Source organism: Pseudopodoces humilis, chromosome 24 (assembly GCF_049639895.1).
Source record: "Pseudopodoces humilis isolate 2021_Gansu_Grassland_sample_001 chromosome 24, ASM4963989v1, whole genome shotgun sequence".
Taxonomy (NCBI): domain Eukaryota; kingdom Metazoa; phylum Chordata; class Aves; order Passeriformes; family Paridae; genus Pseudopodoces; species Pseudopodoces humilis.
In genome coordinates, this window is record NC_142223.1 from 7,647,358 (window position 1) to 7,668,576 (window position 21,219).

A 21,219-nucleotide genomic window follows, 5' to 3' on the forward strand; every position below is an offset into this window, starting at 1 on the left:
TTTTGCAGCAGAGCTGGCTGCCACATTGTGGCCTGTTTCACTGAATGTCACATCTGGCTGATGTAAAACACACATGTTTTGACTGAAGCTTTTTCTTTAAAATGCCAACATTAAAGGAAGGTTTGCTTTGTAAAACTGAAACTGTAAAACTCTTCTGAAACCCAGTCTGGGGGATTAAAAGAACCACATGAAAAGGGATAAATATGACCTGGACATTTACTTCCTGTGCAGAAGTTCGCTGAACATGTGCCTCCCAGCCTGTCAGTGCAAAAGAAGACCTTCTGCTCTTATTCTCAGAAGGAAAAGAAAAAAAGGAGAAGAGAGGAAGACATGACAACTCTTTTCTATGTCATGGCTTATGTCAGATACGCTGATTTCTTTACAGTGGCATCTCCTGCATCTTAAAACCAGAAAGACGCACAACTAGTAATAAGAAATTAAGTATTAACAAACCATTCTTATTTGTACTATATCGTAAAATTGAACTTGATCCATTTTTAATTGGCCATCAGGGACAGAACTCCTTTGGGTTTCAGTGGGAGTAAGATCAGACCTAAAGATACAATGGACTGAGTCCAAGGATTCTCTGATGATGTACAGAAGATACACATGGATAGACAGAGCTTCAGTTAGTCAGAAAATGGCTCACTTTCAAGCAAACTAATGCAAGATGTCTATATTGGTATCGTCCATTTCAAGTATTAAAAGTAATTTTTGGGTTCCAAAAATAACTTTACTTAAATATTATGAGACTTGAAAGGAAAAAAAAAATAGTTATAAATTCTCTGTATTTCTTTCCTAGGTTTTGAATCTTCAAGAAGATATCACATTTTTTCTGGTTTCCTTTATCAATAATGAACTTCTAGAAGCTTGATTATTTTTAAAACTGGAACTGACATTGTGATTTATTATTGTATGATTTCAGAAGACAACAGTCAAGAGGAAAGTCATATAAAAGCAGGCAATACATTAAAATTACAACTGTTCTCAAAATAACTTTCTGATCTCAGGTCCCAGTACACAAATTGCAGAGGACAAAATGCAATAAAATGTAAAATTTGGCACTGCCATTCTGTTTTGGCAAAAAAAAGTCCCTTTATCCCAGTGAAGTTCCCTAAAAGCCAGTTACACATTAATTTGGGACTGTATTTCTCCCTCATGGTCAATGGTGTTAAATTACACTGAAAGTGGTGTTAGTTGCCCAGCAGTCATAATTTGGAGAAACACAACTTTATATACAGGGAGAAGACAGCACTTTCCATATAAAGACAGGCTTCCAACAGAAAATGTTTGGCTCTGCACATGGAATGTTGTGAATTACCTGCCTGTACCACTGGATTGTAACTACTGGAATAGCTCATCCTGTGGATGCACAGATGGGATCCTAGTTGGATCTGAGCTGAAAATTTTTCTGTTGTTTGGGGTACTTGAGTCTGTAGTTTGTCAGTACAGCCCCCCCCCCCGTTTGACTTCTTTGCGTGTTTATTTCGTTTGTTTTTTAATTTTAGAGTGATTAAGTTTGGATTGGCATTCTTGGATAATGCTCCCTGTCCCATATAGGAGATATAAACACCCAATAACCCAACACCATACTACACTTTTCCCAAATGCTCTCCCAACTGGGTTTCATCTTTGAGACAGACTCATCTCTTCTACTTGCAGCCTTAGTTTCTAATTCCATGGAAGCCTTTCCCATTGCCTGCTACTGTATAGAGCTGTTAAAGAAATCTTCTTTCTGTCTAATCTTGACACAATTAAAAAAAACAAAACCAGAAAACAAAAATCAAACAACAACAAACTTTTATTTTCAAGCCAGAAGCAAGCAAAACAAAAATGTTTCAAAGTCACTGTTCAATGGAGATAAATCCTTTCCCAATCCAAAGTGGACAGTTCCTCAGCCATTTCCAAGATGGAAAGAGGCCATTTTATGATCCAGAAAGCATCCATTTTCTGTCAGTCCTGAGCCAGGGAGGCTTGTGCCTGTGTCAGTTCTAGGCGGGGAATGGCTGGCATTTCTCCAAGCTTGGGAGTGTTGCTATCACAGCAATTGTTTGGTGATGCCATCCCAATAAAGCTTCATTATGGTGTTCCTCTTTCTATAAACCTCAGTGCCCTCCAGTGTCCCCAGCAATCACTTATCTAATATTAGGATATTAAAAAATATGGAAAGATTTTAAAGAGACTTATTAAAATGCAATTAGCAGCATGTACGACTTAAGCAGTGAGATTATTTTAAAAAATGACTTGATTGTGTGGAATGCCATGCACCTTATAGAGATAATAAAGCTGCCAATCAAGTCCATTTTCAAATTAGGAAATTTTCATTCTTTTTTTACAGCCCCCTAAGTGAATATTAAAACTGATTATTAACCTCGAAGTGTAGCAGCAGGCCCTGAGCCTGTGAGCTCTGAAAGGGAGGTTTCATAACCGAGGGTAGCCTGGGCTTCAGTTCCCATTTGGACTGAGATCTCTGTGTTTATTTAAAGGGACAGTGCTCGCCCTTTGAATAAGGAAATCTGATAAGTCTGCATGGGTTCCTTGTTTAGAAAGGGGCAAAGCTCCAGAGCTTGCCATGGGAGGCCAAAGCGCAACGGCTGCAGTGGCCCCGCGGTGCAAGGCTGTGATAACCTGCAGGTAAGGCTGCCCCCGTATGTCCGATCACAGTATCTCCACGAATCCTTCACTCCCAGCATAGAACCTGCCTTTTCTTCAAACAAAAATGTGTACGTTAAATGACTGTTTCTGTGGGAACACACCCCTTTGACATACTCAGGTTGCTGTGCGTAGATTTTCAGTGGATGTTATTATTCTCAGTTTATTTTATTACTTCCCTCGTTAAATGTAAAACCCTGTCGTTTACCTTGCCTTCTTTTTATTTAATTTCTGTCCTACTGAGAGACAATCAAGTGTGACATTTCCTGCTATTTCACTTTGCTGGCATTTTTATTTCATTTATAAAAAAAGGATCTTTCTCTAAGAAATTAAGTCACGTTACCTTGATAGGTTACCCATTTTGCAGCTCTTTACTCCACTGTCAAAATAGATTTATTGATGCTTCCTGGATTTCTCTTTTCAAGCTGGAAATGATGAATTCTCTGGAAGGCAGCAAGTTATCCTTAAGTTGAACACTTTATTTCTGGAAAAATGCAAAGATTCAGAGGGAGTCACTTAGGAAGGGGTAGTCAAAGATTCCAACTCCAAAGCAAGAGAATGTCCTTAACTTTAAATATCTGCTTTTATTTACCTTTGCTGATCTCTTTGGGAACACACTCAGGTCTGAAGGTATGAATGGGGACATTTCCCCATACCGGTGCCAAGCTGCTTTGCAGGAATGAGAGTCCAGACAATATCTAAACAGAGAAAGTCACTGAGTTTGGAAGCATCTAGGATAGAAGTTATTTTATCAACACATGTCTCATGACTGTAACTCCCTATAGAATGTAGCTGTGGCACCTGGCTCTACTTAGAATTTGCATGGAAGCTATCTATACATCTTTTCAAAGTAAATAATCTGCCTGGGTTGGATAACAGGGGTTAGGAGGATGACAAATTGGGTTAATAAAATGTCAGCAAGAGCCAGGTTTTAAGTCTGGAATGAATCACAAGTGAAACAAGTTTAGTGGCCAGGGTTCACCCTTGATCTTGAATTGCTATTTGCCCACATCACTGAGTAACCACAAGTCATCCGGTGTAATTCAGCACAACTGACAATCCAGCACTGGCAATATTGTCTGGGTGGAGAGGGGAGAAAGATGTTACTGCCTAGTTAGCCATGGCAGTTAATGAGAAGCACTGAAAAAACAGTATGCCATAGAGATGGCATTAGACCTCCACGTCTCTGCTGAAAAGCAGCATCTCCAGCACACCCCATGTCCTGTGCTGTTCCTGAAGCTTTCAATGTGCCTCTCTTCTGCTCCCCAGAATGAAGCAAGTGCTTTCATGGCTCACCCTTTAGGCTAGTCTGGGTGGAGAATGTTTGTAGTGGTTTAGTATGCTCATCGGGATGAACTGAGCATCATTGATATTCTGGGAGTCAGAAGGCTAGAAGGGAAAGAAACGGCGTCAGTCAGTATCAAGGTACACCAGAGAAGAGATGTGGAGACTTGGGGAGCTATACTGCAGGTGGGATAATAGAACTGCATGAAAGAGTTCTGAAAATAACTGTTGGTTGTTGCTTTTTGTTGGTTTATTTTTCCCATTTCCATAAGCAACTACTCACTGATAAGCAAATATTATGATTGGAGCCACACTGGAAATGACAAAGAGAATAAAGGATATGTAATGGACATCTAATCTTTGGGTCTGAGAGCTACTAAATGTATGGTAATGCCAAAACAGTAAATAACTGAGTTATTAACATATTCTACAATTAGATCAAGCAAAACAAGCATTCACTAATACTGAGACATTTCCTGGCAGCAAGGAGAGATTACTCAAAAGATTTGAACAAGTGTTATGTATGAAAGCATGACTGCCAGGCTGGAAAGCCAATTTTGAAAAGCATGAAGACTTTGTCCCACAAACTACCTTGCTTTCCTTGATTAGGATCAGCTTCAGGAAGAGCCTTACCATGGATGCTGGCAGAACCAGACAGTGAAAAGAACAAACTTTACCTAATGCCAAATCTTCCAGCTGCAACTTTGACAGAAGGACTTGCTCTGCAAGTCTGTGTTTCAGAAACTCAACACAGAGTTAAACAAATGGCAAAGCAGTGGGAAGTCTGATATGTGGCAATTCAAATATATTAGACCAAACAACTAAAAAAATAACCCTGTATTATTTGTAGCAGCTTATTGACCATGATAAGTTTTGATCCAAGTGTATTTCTGAGTGTGGAAGAAGTGAATAATTAAGTGACACAGTCACAGCTCCTGTGTTTCTTCTCTAGTCCTAAAAATAGGCATGGAAAATCTGAAATAGAAATCTGTATTTTTCTTTATTATTGGAAATGGGGAGATAGAAAACACACTTTCAAATCCTGGGATCTGCCACCCCCTCAGAGCTTTCCCCTCTCAGCTGTGCTGCAGGGTATGTGGCTGTTCCAGGCTTTCTGTCTGCCTCCTGCAGCCCCTCCAGGTGTCAGCCTTGCACTTTGCATGACACTTTCTTCCCTTAGCCATATCTGGAATGAAGCACTGGGTTCAGTGGAGATTCCTGACAAGAGAGCATCAGAGATCTTAAAATACAGAATGTATTCCCTAATTTCATTTCAGAAAAAAATGCTGAATTATCAGACTGCCACGAGGCCTCCCTCAGAATGGTCAAACTGATGCCATGGTGTATGGGAGGGGATCTAAATGGATCCATTAGCTTTCAGCAGGATCTGCCAATAAAACTGTGAACATTTGCCAGCCCAGAAATGGTCCAGGAGCCAGGACTTTCACTTGGATTTTCTTTTTTTTAGGATGTAATTGACATGACTGCCCTCTCCTTGGCCTTAATCCCTAACTACTTCCCAAGATCCTAAAAGCTTTTGCTCTCCTCTGCACTCTTGCACATAAATCAGGACTACACTGAGATTTTCTCACTGGATCTCATCATGGTAAAGCCACTGGAAACTTGAATGCAGGAAAGCATATGCAGGCCCACAACAACATCTGACCCTGCTCTGACTTCAGGGTTAAGACTGCTGGCAGTGATGGTTTTTGGTTAAGGACGAGCACTGTTGGAAAGACAGCAAAGAAAGATAAATGGGCCTGGTCAGACACTCCTATACCTAGAGGACTGCACAGACAGCCTGGATGTCAGCAGTAGGATTCCCCTTAGGACGTTGCTGTAATTTATGATATGGCTCAGAATTACTACAATACTTCAGCAGGTCAAATTTCAGAGGTATACTTAAAACTACATGCATGAGTAATAATGCATGAAACTGTGAAAACAGAAATCCATCCTTTGAACAGAGAAGGAAGGGGGTTGTGTCAAGCCTAAGTGGTGTGGGAAGTTTGCAAAAATACAATGTTTGTTTCATATTTAAGTGTCTTTCAGTTCCACAAGTAGAAATTAGAGGCATGGCAGAGTCTTGATGTCATAGGTTTTGAGATGACATCCACGGATGAGAAACTGTGTTGAATTCAGGGTTTAATTCTTGTAGTGTAACCACAGAAGAGCTGCTTGGTGGCAGCAATTTTCAGTAACCACTGAGCTGGGAAGACTTCAAATATAGACTGTGATGGATCCAAAGGTCTGTATACATTAACTGTCATAGGACAACTTGCAAACATGATAATGAATGTAGTTTTCACAAGGTCTTTCAAAAAGTCTGAGCGTTTCAAAATTTTTATGGTTGTTAGGAGCAAGTTTGTCATGACAGCACAATTCTGGGTGTCAGGTGTCACTAAGATTTTTCACTATGTGCTTGCAGAATGACCTTGGGGAGCCTGGCTTATCCTAATACCTCAATTTTCCAAACAGTTACGTGTAACATTACTGGCCAGAACTGGATGAATTAATTGCATTATAAATTAAATTATATATATATATGTATATATATAAAATAAAAAGAATACATGTAAAAATTCAGAAAGAGAAGGATAGTAGATCACCTCTGGCAGTTTCAACTACACAAAAAATCCATTCGGTCACGCTTGGTTGATCGGTAGCTCTTGCCACCCTCATCAAGGATGACTTTCACTTCCACGAACCTTAGTTCTCCCCTTTCTGTGGATGTCAACAATTTCTCATGTAAAGGTCTTGCTCCTCTTTCAAAATTACCTGTATTAAGGCAAATTATGTGTTCCCTTCCTTTCCTTGAAAGTCATTTACATGAGGAATCACAGATCTGAGATTATAGATACTGGGGCAGGGAATGCAGAAATACAGCTAAGGTTGGAAATCTGGGTGGGCCTCAATTTATAGTGGACAGCCAAAGAACAAAGGTCTGATGTCATCGTAAATCATTTATATTGCGAATGATTTAAAATAATGAAAACCCATATGCATTAAATTTTGACCTGTACATCCATTTTGAGATATTTTAAGTAGACAATAGATAGATTTTACATAAATCTTCGGTAAATGTATTTCAAAGAAATATCACCAGGCAGTAAAGCCTAAGTATTTTAAAAACAGTCTCTGTCTTATCCTTCAGCTCTTGCTTCAATACGCATGGTTCAAAACCAGCAAAGACTGTCTGCCTTGTCCTCAAGAGAAAAGCAGAAAAGATAAAAACATAGAAGGGGAACTAGACAAAACAGCTTGTGAACAGATCCTGGCAAAGCTGTCCTTCACACTATTCCAGGTGTTACAGGAATACTTAGTACACCTTACCTAAGCTACATGTGGATTTTGAAGGAATCTATTTCCAACCCCCTGTGTAAATTCCAGTATTTGTATTCAGTATTTAGAACCTGTCACACAGCAACACATGCTATTTTATGAACCAGTTCCCAGTCTGTGGGTTTCATCCTTTGGTTTATGCCAACCTATGCTGATGGAAGTTCATGCTCTTCCATGCTAGGAGTTACTATAGAATCTAGCCAAAAAGACTCTGAATCCCAGCTCCAGTACACTGCACAAAGCATCAAATTCCTTTGGAAGATGCCTGGCACATCAGCACTGGGAACTGAGCTCTGGGAACTGACTAGATACCTCTGTGAATCACAGGGAGAAATTCTTCCCAGTCTCTGCTATTGGATGCTCTAAAAAGGCAAGGGACATGACTTGAAGATGGCTTGATCTCACTCTGCCAAACAAAACAGAGCAAAGTGAATTTTGCATTCCCCGTGCAAGATGAAAATGTTTGACCACTCCCACAGGTACCACTCAAACAAGAGGGTGGAGATGGGCAGATAATCCCCACTGTTCTGAACTGTTCACAGCTCGCAAAGGTAGGAGCCTGCAGGCCAATGCCAGCACTGGCTTTGGAGCTCAGAAGGGCCTTTTTGTCACCATTTGGGTTTCCAGTAACTGCAGAAGATACTTAGTTCCTACCAGAGCTCTCAACCAGGCTAGTCCTTTTATGTGCTGGGGCTGGGTTTGCTGAGTAGCAGCCATGATACCACCACACCTGGCTAGCGAGCTCTGGAGTTCCAGTGACATGGACTCCAACTAGCCTCACCCAATAGCTACTAGGGCTGGAAGGACTCAGACTTAGCCACTGAGCTCTTCTGGAACTTTAGACGAGCCAAACCTATAAAAAAATCTGAGTTTCATTGTGTTTGCTGAGAGATTAAAAAACACATCACCTCTTCTAATCAGTTTGGAAGACTTAAGTAAATAAGGATATGAACCAAAAGGAAAGCAAAAACTTCCTCTTTATGAAACAGGACTAAACTATCTCAGGTGGATTAGAAATGAGATAATTGGAATAATCGTTTCATAGGATCATGGTAAAGTTGCCTAAAATATTTCAGGCACTAAAGTGAAGCTTTAAGTGTTGTTTTAACAAAGAGAATTAGGAAGAGTGTAAGTACCATGGACTAAGTGATCTTTCCAGATACTTTATGTGGGTGCAAGCTACTTATTCTGTTTCAGGGAAACTTTAGTAATTGTTTTAGACTGCGGGGCATGCGTAAGTTTTTATATTGTTAACTTGCTTGTGAGTGGAAAGCACTAATCATGGCAGATATTTATGGAGAAACTGTTCATTCTCCTTATATTCCTGCATTACTCTGAGACACTTGATGTTGTGGGGGAAAATAAAGACTTCCAGCAAGTAAAGAAGAAAGGTTGGATTTATTAACTAATGACAAAATCAGGCTGTCTACAATCTGATTACACTGATACACCATTATTTGTTAAATTCTCCTGTCTTTTACTGCTCTGTGATTAGAAATAGGCCTAGGCTCTTAACATTTTTCAGTACCCACAGTTGCGTAGGGTTTTTTTGTATCAAGAGCTTATATTTAGGTGCCTATTGATGTTGTTTTTCAACCCAAGTGCTTTTGGGAGGGTGAACAGCTGATCATTACACTGAGTTTGCTTGCACCCATGAGCACACTTAACCTAGAGCAGCAAATAGTTATTGTATTGCATTTTGTTTTGTGCCTGTGGGCACACTTAAGTCAATATACATGATGGCTAGTACCACATATTGTATTTGTCTGCACCCATGGGCCCTTGGAATCGCCAGTGGGAGGGAATTGGTGAATTAACTAGTGGTATGCCCACTGGTGTACTTACTTCAAGAGCAATGCTATTATTAATTGCTTAACTTAAACCTAATCATAATGCAAAATAACAGAACAACAAAAGTGCTGCAAGAATCCTGATTCACACAGAAAGGGGATAGTAACATCTGCTTAATTCTAAGCTTGTTTGTTGCCAAAACTGAGGAAGAAGTTTTTGGGGCAGAAGTCTCTTATGGCTAATTGTCCTTCTTTTCCTCCCTGTTCTACAGCCAGCACAGAGCTCCCTGTTCTTGTCAAGCTTTTACCTGCATGAAATCTAGTCCAAGGCTGGTGCTTACTCTGCTCATTAGTGAAATTACAACCAGATGCTGTGTGAGATGGAGGTTGCTCTGGCTCAGCACAACAGCTTCTTCAACAGTGCTACTGCTAAACTCTGAGTGGAAATGGTGCAGCAGGTAATGCTGACACACTGCAAATACCATTCCATCCTCACAGCATGTTCAAATGATACTGGCTGTCTCCACGCTGACTTAGCAACACCACAAGTGGCTTTGGGATTGTACACTGTGGATCACCAAAAAATGTAGGCATTTCAGGAGCATTACCTTCTCTTGTTAGCCTGCATCTCGTCAGGTCCTCTTTTCAACTATGCTAAAAAATTGTAATTCAGTAGTAAGACTGAGTCTCAAGTCACACTGGCATAGATGAGCTGAGCTTCAGTGGTGCTGGAAGCCAATTTTTGCACTTGAAGAAATCTAAAGTGGGAGTCTTAAATACTCTCAGCAGAAGCCATTAATGCAGGGTATTGGATTAACCTTTTCTAGCAGTAGAGTCATCTGTCCTTACAAATAGCCCTTTATTTTTATGGGTTTTTGGGGGGTTTGTTTGTTTTAGGTTTTTTTGGTTGGCTGGTTGGTTTTTTGATTTTTATTTTTTTGGAGACCAGTGCAAAGAAGATCAAGCTAGAAGGATACCGGGTACACAGATTGGATGAGTGCCACAAAGGAGAAGATGAGGGGAGAAAAAGGTGGTAAAATTATTTTCCTAATAATAATATGGTACAGTCCACAGGTTAAGCTGCTGAACTGGTTAGAGAAAGCTCTGCAGTGCACTATTTTCTATGCACTTTTGCTATGATGATAGCAGGCAGGACTTCACAGCTCTGCTAATGCCAACTGTGTGTGGCTTCTTGTTCATATAGATCTTGTAATAAATACCGATTGCGTTACAGATGTCTCTGGTGTGACTCCTGGCTAATATGACTGACACACCAGACAAGTCCATCAGTAAAGCACCAGAATAAAGTAAGATGGAGATGTGGAATGGCAATCATCCAAATGGAAAATGACAGATTAAAACCATAGATCAGTTATTAATGTATAGCTTTTTAGTATTATCACTGCAAAGAAAAAAGAATAAAAATTGAGTGTTTACCTAGAGGGTGATGCTACTGAAAGCAGACGGTTAACCTTATAAAAGAGACAAGACCAAATGGAAAATATCATGTTCCTGCCACTAGCACTTTTTTTCCTCCATGTGGTCCTCTTGCTCACAGCCTTGTCCTTCCTGTGATGCAGCTCAAGAAAACCTGTGTGGATGAGCTCTTCTGAACTTTTTTTTTTGAGAGGCAGAAAAGTGGCAGTAAGAACATGAGTGTTCCTTAGCCATAATGGCTTTGGAGTTCAGAAGTTTATAATTATGTATAATGAGATATAACCATTAACTCTATCAATTAAGTAAGGGGAAATTTGGTTTAGAGAAGCTTAAGCTATGTTGTAGCAAACACTGGGTATTAAAGGACAGGGCTAGAATTACTAGCTTTTCTAATTTCTAGCAGTCCTGCAAAATTGTTTCATACAAGCTCAGCGAGCAGGGCAGTAAGTGGGGGAGAGGCACAAAAAACCCCCAGACACCCTGAGGAATTAATGAAGGCATTGATTCTGAGCAATGAACCAGTTGTTGGGGACAGCATCAGACTAGACAAGTACGAGATACAGAAATGAGTGACCATGAAACTCTGCATTAGTCAGCCTGGTTAATCTAGTTCTTCCCAAGAAAAAGAGAATACCTGCATAAGATCTGCAGAGGCATGTTGGATCAATTCTTCCTACCCAGTGCAGACTGATGCTGTTCAAGTGCCAAGATGTCTCAGCCAGTATTGCTCACATGCCTCTGTTGGCAAGAGGGTTTTTGTCCTTTTCCAACTTACAGAGAACGTTCAACACCAGCACTGCCAAGGTGCTGCTGATAACAAATGACTGCATCTCTAATGTTTCCATCCTCTTCTGTCCAGTTTTGTGATAAAGGGATCTTCAAGTATACGTGGAGTCTCCTCCTGCACAACTGGAAGAGCCCTGGGGACACTTCAGATGATCCACAGCAAAGTTCTCTCCAGGGGTGGAGACCCCTCATCTTCCCTGGAAACACAGCTCCACTACTCAGGCCTTGTTAGAAAAGTCTTTGGGGACTGTGATTGGTTTGTTTTTAGCCTTAAGCTATTGAAGGGGTTTTTGGTTATTTTTTGTTTGGCTGGTTTTTGGGGGGTTTTTTGCTTGTTTTATTTAGTTAGTTTTTGCTGTTGTTTTTTTCCAGAAATCACAGAATCTTCTGAGTGGGAGGGGAGTCATAGTATCATCCAGTCCAAATCCTGCACAGCACACCCCAACAATCCCACCCTGTCCCTGAGAGCCTTGTCTAAACACTCCTTGAGCTCTAGCAGCCTTGGTACCGTGACCACTGCCCTGGGAGCCTGTTTAGTGCCCAACCATCCTCCGGGGGAAGCATCTTTTCCTTATGTATTTGCCTAAATCTCCCCTGACACACCTCCAGCCGTTCCCTCGGGTCCTGTCACTGGTCGCAGAGAGCAGATATCGGAGCTACCCCTCCGCTTCCCCTCACGAGGAAGTTGTAGGATGCGATGAGGTTTCCCCTCGTTCTTCTCCATGCTGAACACGCCAGATGACCAAGTTTGGGTTTTGGTGTTCTGGTTTTCCGTTTTTTGTTTTTTTTTTTTTTAAATGAGGTGCACTTGTTCTTTCTGGTAGCGGAGAAGGGAGAGAGGCATCGCGGAGCTTTGGCAAGGCTGTCTTTAACGGCTGCTCCGGGCGAGGTACTCCGGGCGCGCCCCGGGGTAAATTTCGATGTCGGAGCTCTTCCGTTACCGCCCTCACGGACAGGTCCCGGACGGCGCCGGCTCCGGGCAGCTCCCGCGGTCGCGCAGGCGCGGACAGGGCCGCACCATCGGCCCCGCTCTTGGGGGAGCGCGGCTCGGATCGCCGCCGTCGCCGCCGGTTCCGAGAAACCCGCCCGACCCCGGGCTGCGGGGAGGCGCCCGGCGCTGGGGCACGGCCGGGGCTCCACGCTCTCCCGCCTACCGAGCGCCCCGCCGCAGTACGCCCCCCCTCGGCCGCCTGGAATGGTTCGGCCCGCGGCCCGGCCCGGCCTCTGAGGGGCCGCGGCCGCCATTTTGTGCGGCGGCGGGTAGAGCGCGGTGGAGGAGTTGTCGAGGGGTTCTTGGGACGTCGCTCCCTTTCCTGGCCGGTGAGCGGGGCGCGGGGACGGGTGGGGCCCGGCCCGGCTGCCCGCGGTGCTGAGGCGGGTGGAGCCGCATTCGGAGGTCTCGGGCGGACCCGGCAGGCGGCGAGGCCGAGGGGGGCTGTGCTCCCGGCTCCGCGAGAGGAGCCTGTGGCGCTCCTGAGAATTTCCGCCGTGCTCGGGGACCGGTCGGTGTTGGTACCTCCATAGCTCCAGGACGGACCGAGGTGTACGGCAGGGCCGGAGGCTTTAAGGTTTATGAATGGCCCCTCTTGTGTAATAAATACAGAGATACCCGTGCCTCAGGGCGAAGAAGATGAAAGCTAAGTCAGGGGGTATAGGGTGATCGCTTACGCCTGCTCTATCCGTTTTGTACTTCAGTAACTTCCAGCGAAGATGTCGGAGTATATCCGGGTGACGGAGGACGAGAACGATGAGCCCATCGAAATCCCATCGGAGGACGACGGCACGGTTCTGTTGTCCACGGTGACGGCGCAGTTCCCCGGGGCGTGCGGGCTGCGTTACCGGAACCCGGTGTCGCAGTGCATGCGGGGAGTCCGGCTGGTCGAGGGCATCCTGCACGCCCCCGAGGCCGGCTGGGGAAACCTAGTCTACGTCGTGAATTACCCCAAAGGTTTGTCCTCGTGGCTTCGGTTCTCTGTACAAGGCTGTTTTCTTTAAGGTCCTAGTCGCTGCTGACCTAACATGGCAACACTGTTACTCTAACTCTCGGATTCACAAGAGATTACTGGTTTATTCAGGTGTCTGTTTTGCCCAGTTGGTTTGACCCCATTGAGATTATAATTTTTTTAGTATGACCCAAACGAGTACTTCAATGACAAAGTCTTGTGTTATCCTTGAAGGATAGCCTCATATAGGCCTTGAAAGACTATAGTGTACTGTAATCTCTCTGTAGTCACAGACACTTCTCAAGGCATGGGTTGGTCAGAGGTACCATTTGGAAGTGCTCAGGAAAGGAGAAACCTGGCCACTCTGCTCCACCTCCAAAAAAAAAAAAAGAGGGGAAGGAAGTGAATTGCTAGTGAAGTAATCTTGTTAAAAATTCATCTTTTCTCCACATTATAGGACTCTGGATGTTGCTGGATAATACTTAAATAAACTAATGCAGAACTAACTGGGTCAAATTGCATTTTGGAGGAGGACTCTATTGTGGACTGGCTTTGGTTCAGGGCAGTCAGATATATGTTCCAGTCAGCTCTCAACAGCTGGTGTGTGTCTCTTGCAATCTGTACTTTCTCATCATGGGTTATAATTTAATACCATGAAGTTCATAGTCAGTGGGTCAATTTCCAGAGCTCAGGATGTCTAATGTGCTTTTTTATATTCAGATAATAAGAGAAAAATGGATGAAACCGATGCGTCATCAGCTGTGAAAGTGAAGCGAGCAGTACAGAAGACTTCAGATTTAATAGTCCTGGGTCTTCCCTGGAAAACCACTGAACAAGACTTAAAGGAATATTTCAGTACCTTTGGAGAAGTTCTGATGGTGCAGGTAAAATCCATTTGCAGCTCAAGTAGGGAGGGACATTGAGTAGATATCAGGCTTCTGAGAAAGCGAGTAGAAACAAAGGAGCTTTATAAACTTGGACAAGATCAGAAGCTGTGTCTCTTCCTAAGGGTGTCTTTTTTTTCAATGAGCCTGTTAATTTTGGGAGAAGATGTTAAGGAATTAGAGGTTGCTGTGATAAGAATGGTTATAAGACTGATGAACTCTCGAACAGATTTTTACCAAATTCATTCAGTAACAACACTCTTTATACTAGTGGTTACTTCTGGGTTTTGGGTTTTTTTTCCACCTAGGTTAAGAAGGATATTAAAACCGGCCATTCAAAAGGTTTTGGGTTTGTTCGGTTCACGGATTATGAAACCCAAGTGAAAGTAATGTCTCAGCGGCACATGATCGATGGAAGATGGTGTGACTGTAAACTTCCCAACTCTAAGGTACTTTGGGATTTACTGCTGGTTTTACTTGTAACAAACACTCCCAAGTGCACCTCTTTGTCAGCTGTGTTAGGGCAGAGCAGCTGCCCTAGAGAGCACAGATTTAACTGTCCACTCTGGGATGTGGCTTTACTGGGAATGAGCAGAACAAGTGAGAGTAAGGAAGTAAAACGGGAGAGGTGGGTGAGCTGGAAGTAATTGAAACGTTGGGAAAATAGCTCATTATGTGAGGGAATGAAATACAGATAGAAATCTGTGTTTGATGTCCAGCAGTACCTGCCTGACTTGCCTATTGCATGAATAAATGCGGAATAAAGCAGATGGAATAACTAATTTGGGGAAGAGCAGAACAAGTCTTTGAGTTCCAAACTGAACTTGTAGCTTCTATACTTGTCTGTGTATGCAATTATTACAAAAAAGTGTTCTTCTGCAGTGTCCTTGTCGCCATCCCTATGTGTTGCTCCTGTGCTCATTTTCTTGTGGCTCTTCTTCCCCACCTGTACCAAGGTGCAGCTATGTTCTTGGAATAGAATTTTTTTAAAATTTATTTATTTTAAGTCTTAAATTTGCAATCTCAAAGATTTTTCCATCAGCACCCTTCAGAACAGGCTAGATTATAAGAGTGTCATTTACCTTGAGAACCCAGTTCTCAAGGACTATAGTTGTGATAGGTTTTTCTTTCAATTCTCCCCAGCAAAGTCCGGATGAACCTTTGCGCAGCAGGAAGGTGTTTGTTGGACGCTGCACTGAGGACATGACGGCAGATGAACTCCGACAGTTCTTTGCCCAGTATGGGGAAGTGGTAGATGTCTTCATTCCTAAACCCTTCCGAGCTTTTGCTTTTGTTACATTTGCAGATGATCAGGTAAGTCTTAAAATATTTTAACTTCATAGACTACATTTTTAGTAGCATGATAAATAGTAGCATCATTTCTGGAACTATACATGAAATGCTTACTTGTCCGCTGTCTTGAGAATTAGAGTGATGTCAGGTTGATCTGATTTATTGAACAGACTGAGATTACGCTTTTAGATGCAACTGTGCAGACAGGCGTTTGTAACCAGCAGTTAGTGTAGTGATGATTGCAAAACTAAATCACTTCAAATTGAATTCAGTACATGCATATGTTTTCTTTGCAGGATAAATATCTACCCAGAATCGTAGGGGATGTTTTGTGTTTTGCCTTGTACTAATAACATTTTTGAAAAAAAAGGGCATCTAACATACATTTAATCAATCCCTTATTTCTTATAGGTTGCCCAGTCTCTTTGTGGAGAGGACTTGATCATTAAAGGAATCAGCGTACATATATCCAATGCTGAACCTAAGCACAATAGCAGTAGACAACTAGAGAGAGGTGGAAGATTTGGTGGTAACCCGGGAGGCTTTGGGAATCAGGGTGGGTTTGGTAACAGCAGAGGAGGTGGGGGAGGACTGGGCAACAACCAGGGCAGCAATATGGGCGGGGGTATGAACTTTGGGGCCTTTAGCATCAACCCTGCCATGATGGCAGCGGCTCAGGCGGCCCTGCAGAGCAGCTGGGGGATGATGGGCATGCTGGCCAGCCAGCAGAACCAGTCTGGGCCCTCGGGAAACAACCAGCCTCAAGGCAACATGCAGCGGGAACAGAACCAGGGTTTTAGTTCAGGCAACAACTCGTACGGAGGGTCCAACTCGGGGGCAGCGATAGGCTGGGGCTCGGCCTCAAACACAGGCTCCAGCAGTGGGTTTAATGGAGGCTTTGGTTCAAGCATGGATTCTAAGTCATCAGGCTGGGGAATGTAGACGCAGTGGGCTCTGATAGTGACTATGGTGGGAAATCAAATTTTTCTAACTCATGGTAAGTATACTGTAAATTACGTATATACTAAAGTTTTCCAAATGAATTTGTTCAGTGTGCAGTATATTCAGCAGTATTTTTGACATTTTTCTTTTCTAAAAAAAAAAAAAAAAAAAAAAAAAGAAAAAGAAAAGAAAGGTAAAAGGAATTTTCTAAGTTTTGTTACATATCTAGTTGGAATTCTGAATGCTTGGAAGTGGACTGCTGTTTGCCTGATAGGTGAACTAACACTACAGTCGATAGGAAAGGCTTCTCCTGTAATTCTTTATCCCTTGTTTCTTGGCTACCTGAATTCTTTGCATGTTCAAAATGGAACCATTGGTCAGAAACAGCATTCTCCCTCTTGTTTTTAATTTGATCCCACCATAAGACTCTCCAAGCGCCCCGTTGGACAACACAGTGTCGTTTTTGTTTGTGTTTGTTTTTTTCTTAACACTGTCTCCCCTCCATACTAAAGTATGATATGAAGGCTTCATTTAATCTCTGCAGTTCATCTCATTTCAAATGTGTATAGAAGAAGCACTTCATTGAAAGCAGTGCTGTAAATATTCTGCCTTAGGAATACTTCTGTCTACATGCTTTCTCATCCAAGAATACTTCATCACACCGCGCATGCTGCGTCTTAGACGGTGGGTGTTCCATTTTTATCCGCTACTCTTTATTTCATGGAGTCGTATCAACGCTGTGAACGCAAGGCTGTGAGATGGAACCAGAAGGCTGTTTGAACTTTTGAAACCATGTGTGGGATTGGTGGTGGTGCCGAGGCATGAGAGGGCTGGTATGTGCGAGATAAAGGAGCGAGCGCATGCAGAGACCTGGTGGTGCATTAATGGGATTTTATTTGACTTGGCGAGATGTCTCTCAATCCTGTGGCTTTGGTGAGAGAGTGTGCGGAGAGCAATGATAGCAGATAACGTACGAGTGTTTATTGCATTCAAAGGACATCCACATGTGGAAGACTTTAAGTGGGCTCTCTACTTAGTTAATCAATTAGTTGAATGTGTTACGTGAAATGGAATATTTGTATTTCTTTTCCCTTATGTCAACTGCTGTGAATGCTGTATGGTGTGTGGTTTTTTTTCTGTTAATGATCTGTAAGTGTGGTAATGTGACTTGAAGACGCTGGGGGTTTGTGATGAGAACATTGAGCTTGTGGTGTGCTTTGTAATAGCTCTTTTAGCAGAGATCACTAGAGCTCAGTGTGCCTCTCCAGGGTGGAAGTTCCACTGTCTGTAAGATACCCATAAGAATGCTGTTTGCTGCAGTTTCGTGTTTGGATGCTTTTTATAAGATTTGTCACTGTAGGAAATTCTTAAATAAAACTGATTTAAGTAATATGTGTCTTTGTTTTGCAGCCCTGAATGCAAAGAATTCATAGCAGTTAATTAATTTTACCCTTTTGCGATGAACTTCTGTAAAGCTTTTTGCAGCCACTCGGTTTGTTTCAGATAAGCAGGTTCTAAAGGAGCCACCGCTCAGCACGTATCGATCCCCGACACCCACCTCTAAGCCACTGTACCCTTGCACTGTGCAGTGACATAGATCTAAAATCCAGGTCCCACATCTTGGGGTGCCCGCACCTAGACTGGTAAGCAGTTCCCTCCAGATTTCATCTGTGCCAAGGAACATTACTTGTTCTTTTAGCAGTTGAAGTTCCTTATCAGAAGTGGGTTGGGGGAAACAGAACTGGTGTCGTGATGGATTTCTGTCCACAGCATCTCCTTTGGGGATGAATGTTTTTAACTCGTTTTTAGATCAGCCCACTCATGGGAAACAGGGTTCTGCCACACTTCCAGCCCAGAAGAATGCTGTTAACTCCTGTTAAAACTAGTCACAGGAAAGACTTTCCAGATGAATAAAGCTTTATTAAATATTCAGAGACTGATAAAAGTTTGAACTAAGTTATGACAGCTGCAGATGTAGGAGGCAGCTTCTTAACAAAGTACACGGTGTTAGAGCAGAAGTTAGTGGATGGTTATTTCCACTTGTGGTACGAGCTTGAGGAATTGTGTTGTGTTCTTGGGGTTGCAACCCAATGAAGCTTCGATCTGTGTTTTTCTATACACCATAATACTGCTGTACCTGTGAGTAGTCTGAATATGGATATTTACACAGTTTTTAACCTATGTAATTTTCAAGTGAAACTTCCTTACTCTGTATCTCACTGAGGCTTGTGAATAGCAAAGCATCTGAACAGCAGACAGCTGCATGACTGAGTTTTCCACCTGCAGAATTTAAAAATCAGTTGTGCTTTAATGTGTTTGGTTTAAAGAGGATTTCTAAACACAGGCTGAGAAAGAAATCCCACACATTTGTTCATATTCCACTGCAAAAGTTGCTTACATTTTTTTTTTTCTGCACCTTAATCAGAATAATCTCCAAACTGTCCCATCTGTGAATTTTGCATTTTAGCACTTGCACTATTACCAGCTACTTCTGCTGAGTAACACTTTAAAATGGTATTCTTGGACCTCCAAAGACTAACTGTGACCCCCGCAAGGAACCTCATGGTAAGTTTTTATAATTAGCATGGTTTTAATTCTGTCTGAATTGTTCAGGTTTAGGTTTAAGAGGCTGGTTGGCAGCACTGAGTAGTCTTTGCTAGTAATTTTAGCCTTCCTTCACCTTCAAACAAAATCTTCTGAAAATATTAGAATTTCAAGTTTCAGTAGCATTTTTAAACTGCTTTGCATACTTTAATGTTTATGAGTGAATAAACTGTCACTGAAAATACACTGAAGTGTTTCGAGTCTTCATTTTTTTTAAAGAGATACTTCATTTTCAGTTACATTACTCTAGAAAGTGAAATGCTAATGAAAGAGTCTGAGATCCAAGAAAAAGGAAGTTTATGTATACTGTAAGGGGGTCGCTATAATAGAAAAAACATGTTTTTTCTAACACTGCTAATCAGTTCCAAGTATCTGTTGTCCACTGTTCTTGGACTGAAACTCTGAATGTGAAAGCTTGTTCTTCAGAAAACTGCTCAGGGAAATACAATTTTTACAGCTGAGAGCAGGAACCTCTCAGGCATGGGCAGTGCAGCAGTAACCTGTAGGGGCACAGGGACAACAGGGCTGGTAAATGCCCCCACATACACCAAAGAGCTGGTACCACATCTCTGAGCGGTGGGTGAAGGGATGTCGGCGCTCTGCAGGCATCAGACCTGTGTTCAGTCAGAAGCTGCAGTCAAACAAGAACTCACAGCACTATTTATAAGAAAACAAAATCCACTTCATGAAGAAATGAATAAAGCATGCTGTAGGCAGATGACAGCTTTGTACTGCTGAAGGACTTGTGACAGCTGCTGGGACATTTCTTCCCTACCCTATCATCTGCATTCAATCTCCCTGGTAAGCAGGTACATGTAAGATTAATACTATTGAGTTCTGCTTCAGTGTCACCATATACACTTATATGTATATAATACCATTAACAAAGGGTACAAGATAATTTTTACGACCTTCATGAGTTAAATTTCCTCCCTGGCCACCTTCACAGTGTTTTCTCAAAATTCCCAATTTACTCCTCAAAGCTGTGGGTGTTTTTTGATCAGGTATATGGTAAGCAGCTGTTAGAACCCCACTGTCATGCACAGTTGAGCCACCTTCTAACTCTCCTTGCCCTGTAGTTAACACCACTTACCAGGGCAGCTGTCCAGGCTCATCTTCCTCCACGAACTCACTCCACAAAGTGTAAAACAACACTGGCAGCAAAAGCTGTTGAACAATTTGAGATCTAAGTACTGAATTATTGTGCTTCTATGGATTAAATTAAGTTAATGATTCTAAATGTAATTCCTGGATTCTTTTGGAATGGTAAAATTGCTTGCAAATGAGTATTTGATTTAGAATACAATTTTCATTAGTATTGCATCCCTTGGAAAAGTTCTGTAATCAAGAGAGACAGCATTGATGAGGAATTTGGGCAGAGAGGAGGAAGTGCATTTGTTCTGAATGTAAATTAAAGTAATTGGAATATATGGATATTCTAATCTAAAAGATAAGAGGGACAGTTATGCTATTACATTATACAATGTTTCTCCCAAAACTCAGTCTTGGATCTTGACCAATTTTATGGAGTAATTAATTTAGCAGTTCAGGCATTAAAAAAACAAATAAAATCCACAACCCTCAGCAGTGGGGGATTCTTTTCCCCTCACAAATACTGCTATAGCATGGTTCAATCTTCCTCTCAGAAACAATGCCAATCGGTTTAAAAGCAACAATTCAGTTAATTATGAAACTGTATTCTCCAAGGAGAGCTGGAATACAGGAATATATTTACTGTCTTTTTACTCTCCTCACGGAGAACTGAATTGAGTTCTCGGCATTACTCTGCAATAGGGAGCCTCAGGCATGACCAAGGCATTTTCAATAGTAGATGATTTAACAAATCTAAGGTCAATAATAGAAACTACAGTCACACTGTGGTGTTATAACATTATCAGTTTTGTTAGCATTCTATCCTGTAAAACAGCACCTGTAGCACTTGCCATTCTGAAAATCGGCATAATATAAAGGTAGAAATTGATTGCTAAAATAAATGAACATTCTGCATTTCACATTCTGTGAAACAGTTCTGCTTCACGAGCTTAAAGGTGCTCCAGGAAAATCTAAGAAAGCCACAGGGCAGTACCTCCTCCATTACATAAACAGTGGAGTAGCCAAGCTGGGTAACTTGCCTGCACAAACATGTCACTGTAGGCTTGGTACGAGGCACAGGCTGGAATTTTTCCAGTATCCATCATCACATATGAATCTTTACCTGCATCCCAGAGAACACGAATGAGAACCATCAGTAGAACTGCTGGA

At 42.1% G+C, this 21,219-nt stretch overlaps 1 protein-coding gene and 1 long non-coding RNA gene across 2 annotated transcripts; one reads left to right on the forward strand and one right to left on the reverse strand.

Annotated features, from left to right (window-relative positions):
- Nucleotides 1–1,783: 1,783 nt before the first annotated feature.
- On the reverse strand, nucleotides 1,784–12,301 carry LOC106628566 (uncharacterized). The gene is made up of 4 exons (XR_001331986.2): nucleotides 11,140–12,301; nucleotides 3,245–3,350; nucleotides 2,996–3,136; nucleotides 1,784–2,139 (listed from the first exon to the last, which is right to left on the reverse strand). It is a non-coding gene; the product is annotated as an uncharacterized LOC106628566 (long non-coding RNA).
- A 192-nt stretch (nucleotides 12,302–12,493) lies between these two features.
- On the forward strand, nucleotides 12,494–17,743 carry TARDBP (TAR DNA binding protein). The gene is made up of 6 exons (XM_005530469.3): nucleotides 12,494–12,611; nucleotides 12,987–13,239; nucleotides 13,955–14,118; nucleotides 14,427–14,567; nucleotides 15,262–15,432; nucleotides 15,823–17,743. Exons 2-6 carry the CDS (start codon nucleotides 13,002–13,004, stop codon nucleotides 16,351–16,353), a joined length of 1,245 nt encoding a protein of 414 aa, XP_005530526.1. The 5' UTR covers nucleotides 12,494–12,611; nucleotides 12,987–13,001; the 3' UTR covers nucleotides 16,354–17,743.
- Nucleotides 17,744–21,219: the final 3,476 nt, after the last annotated feature.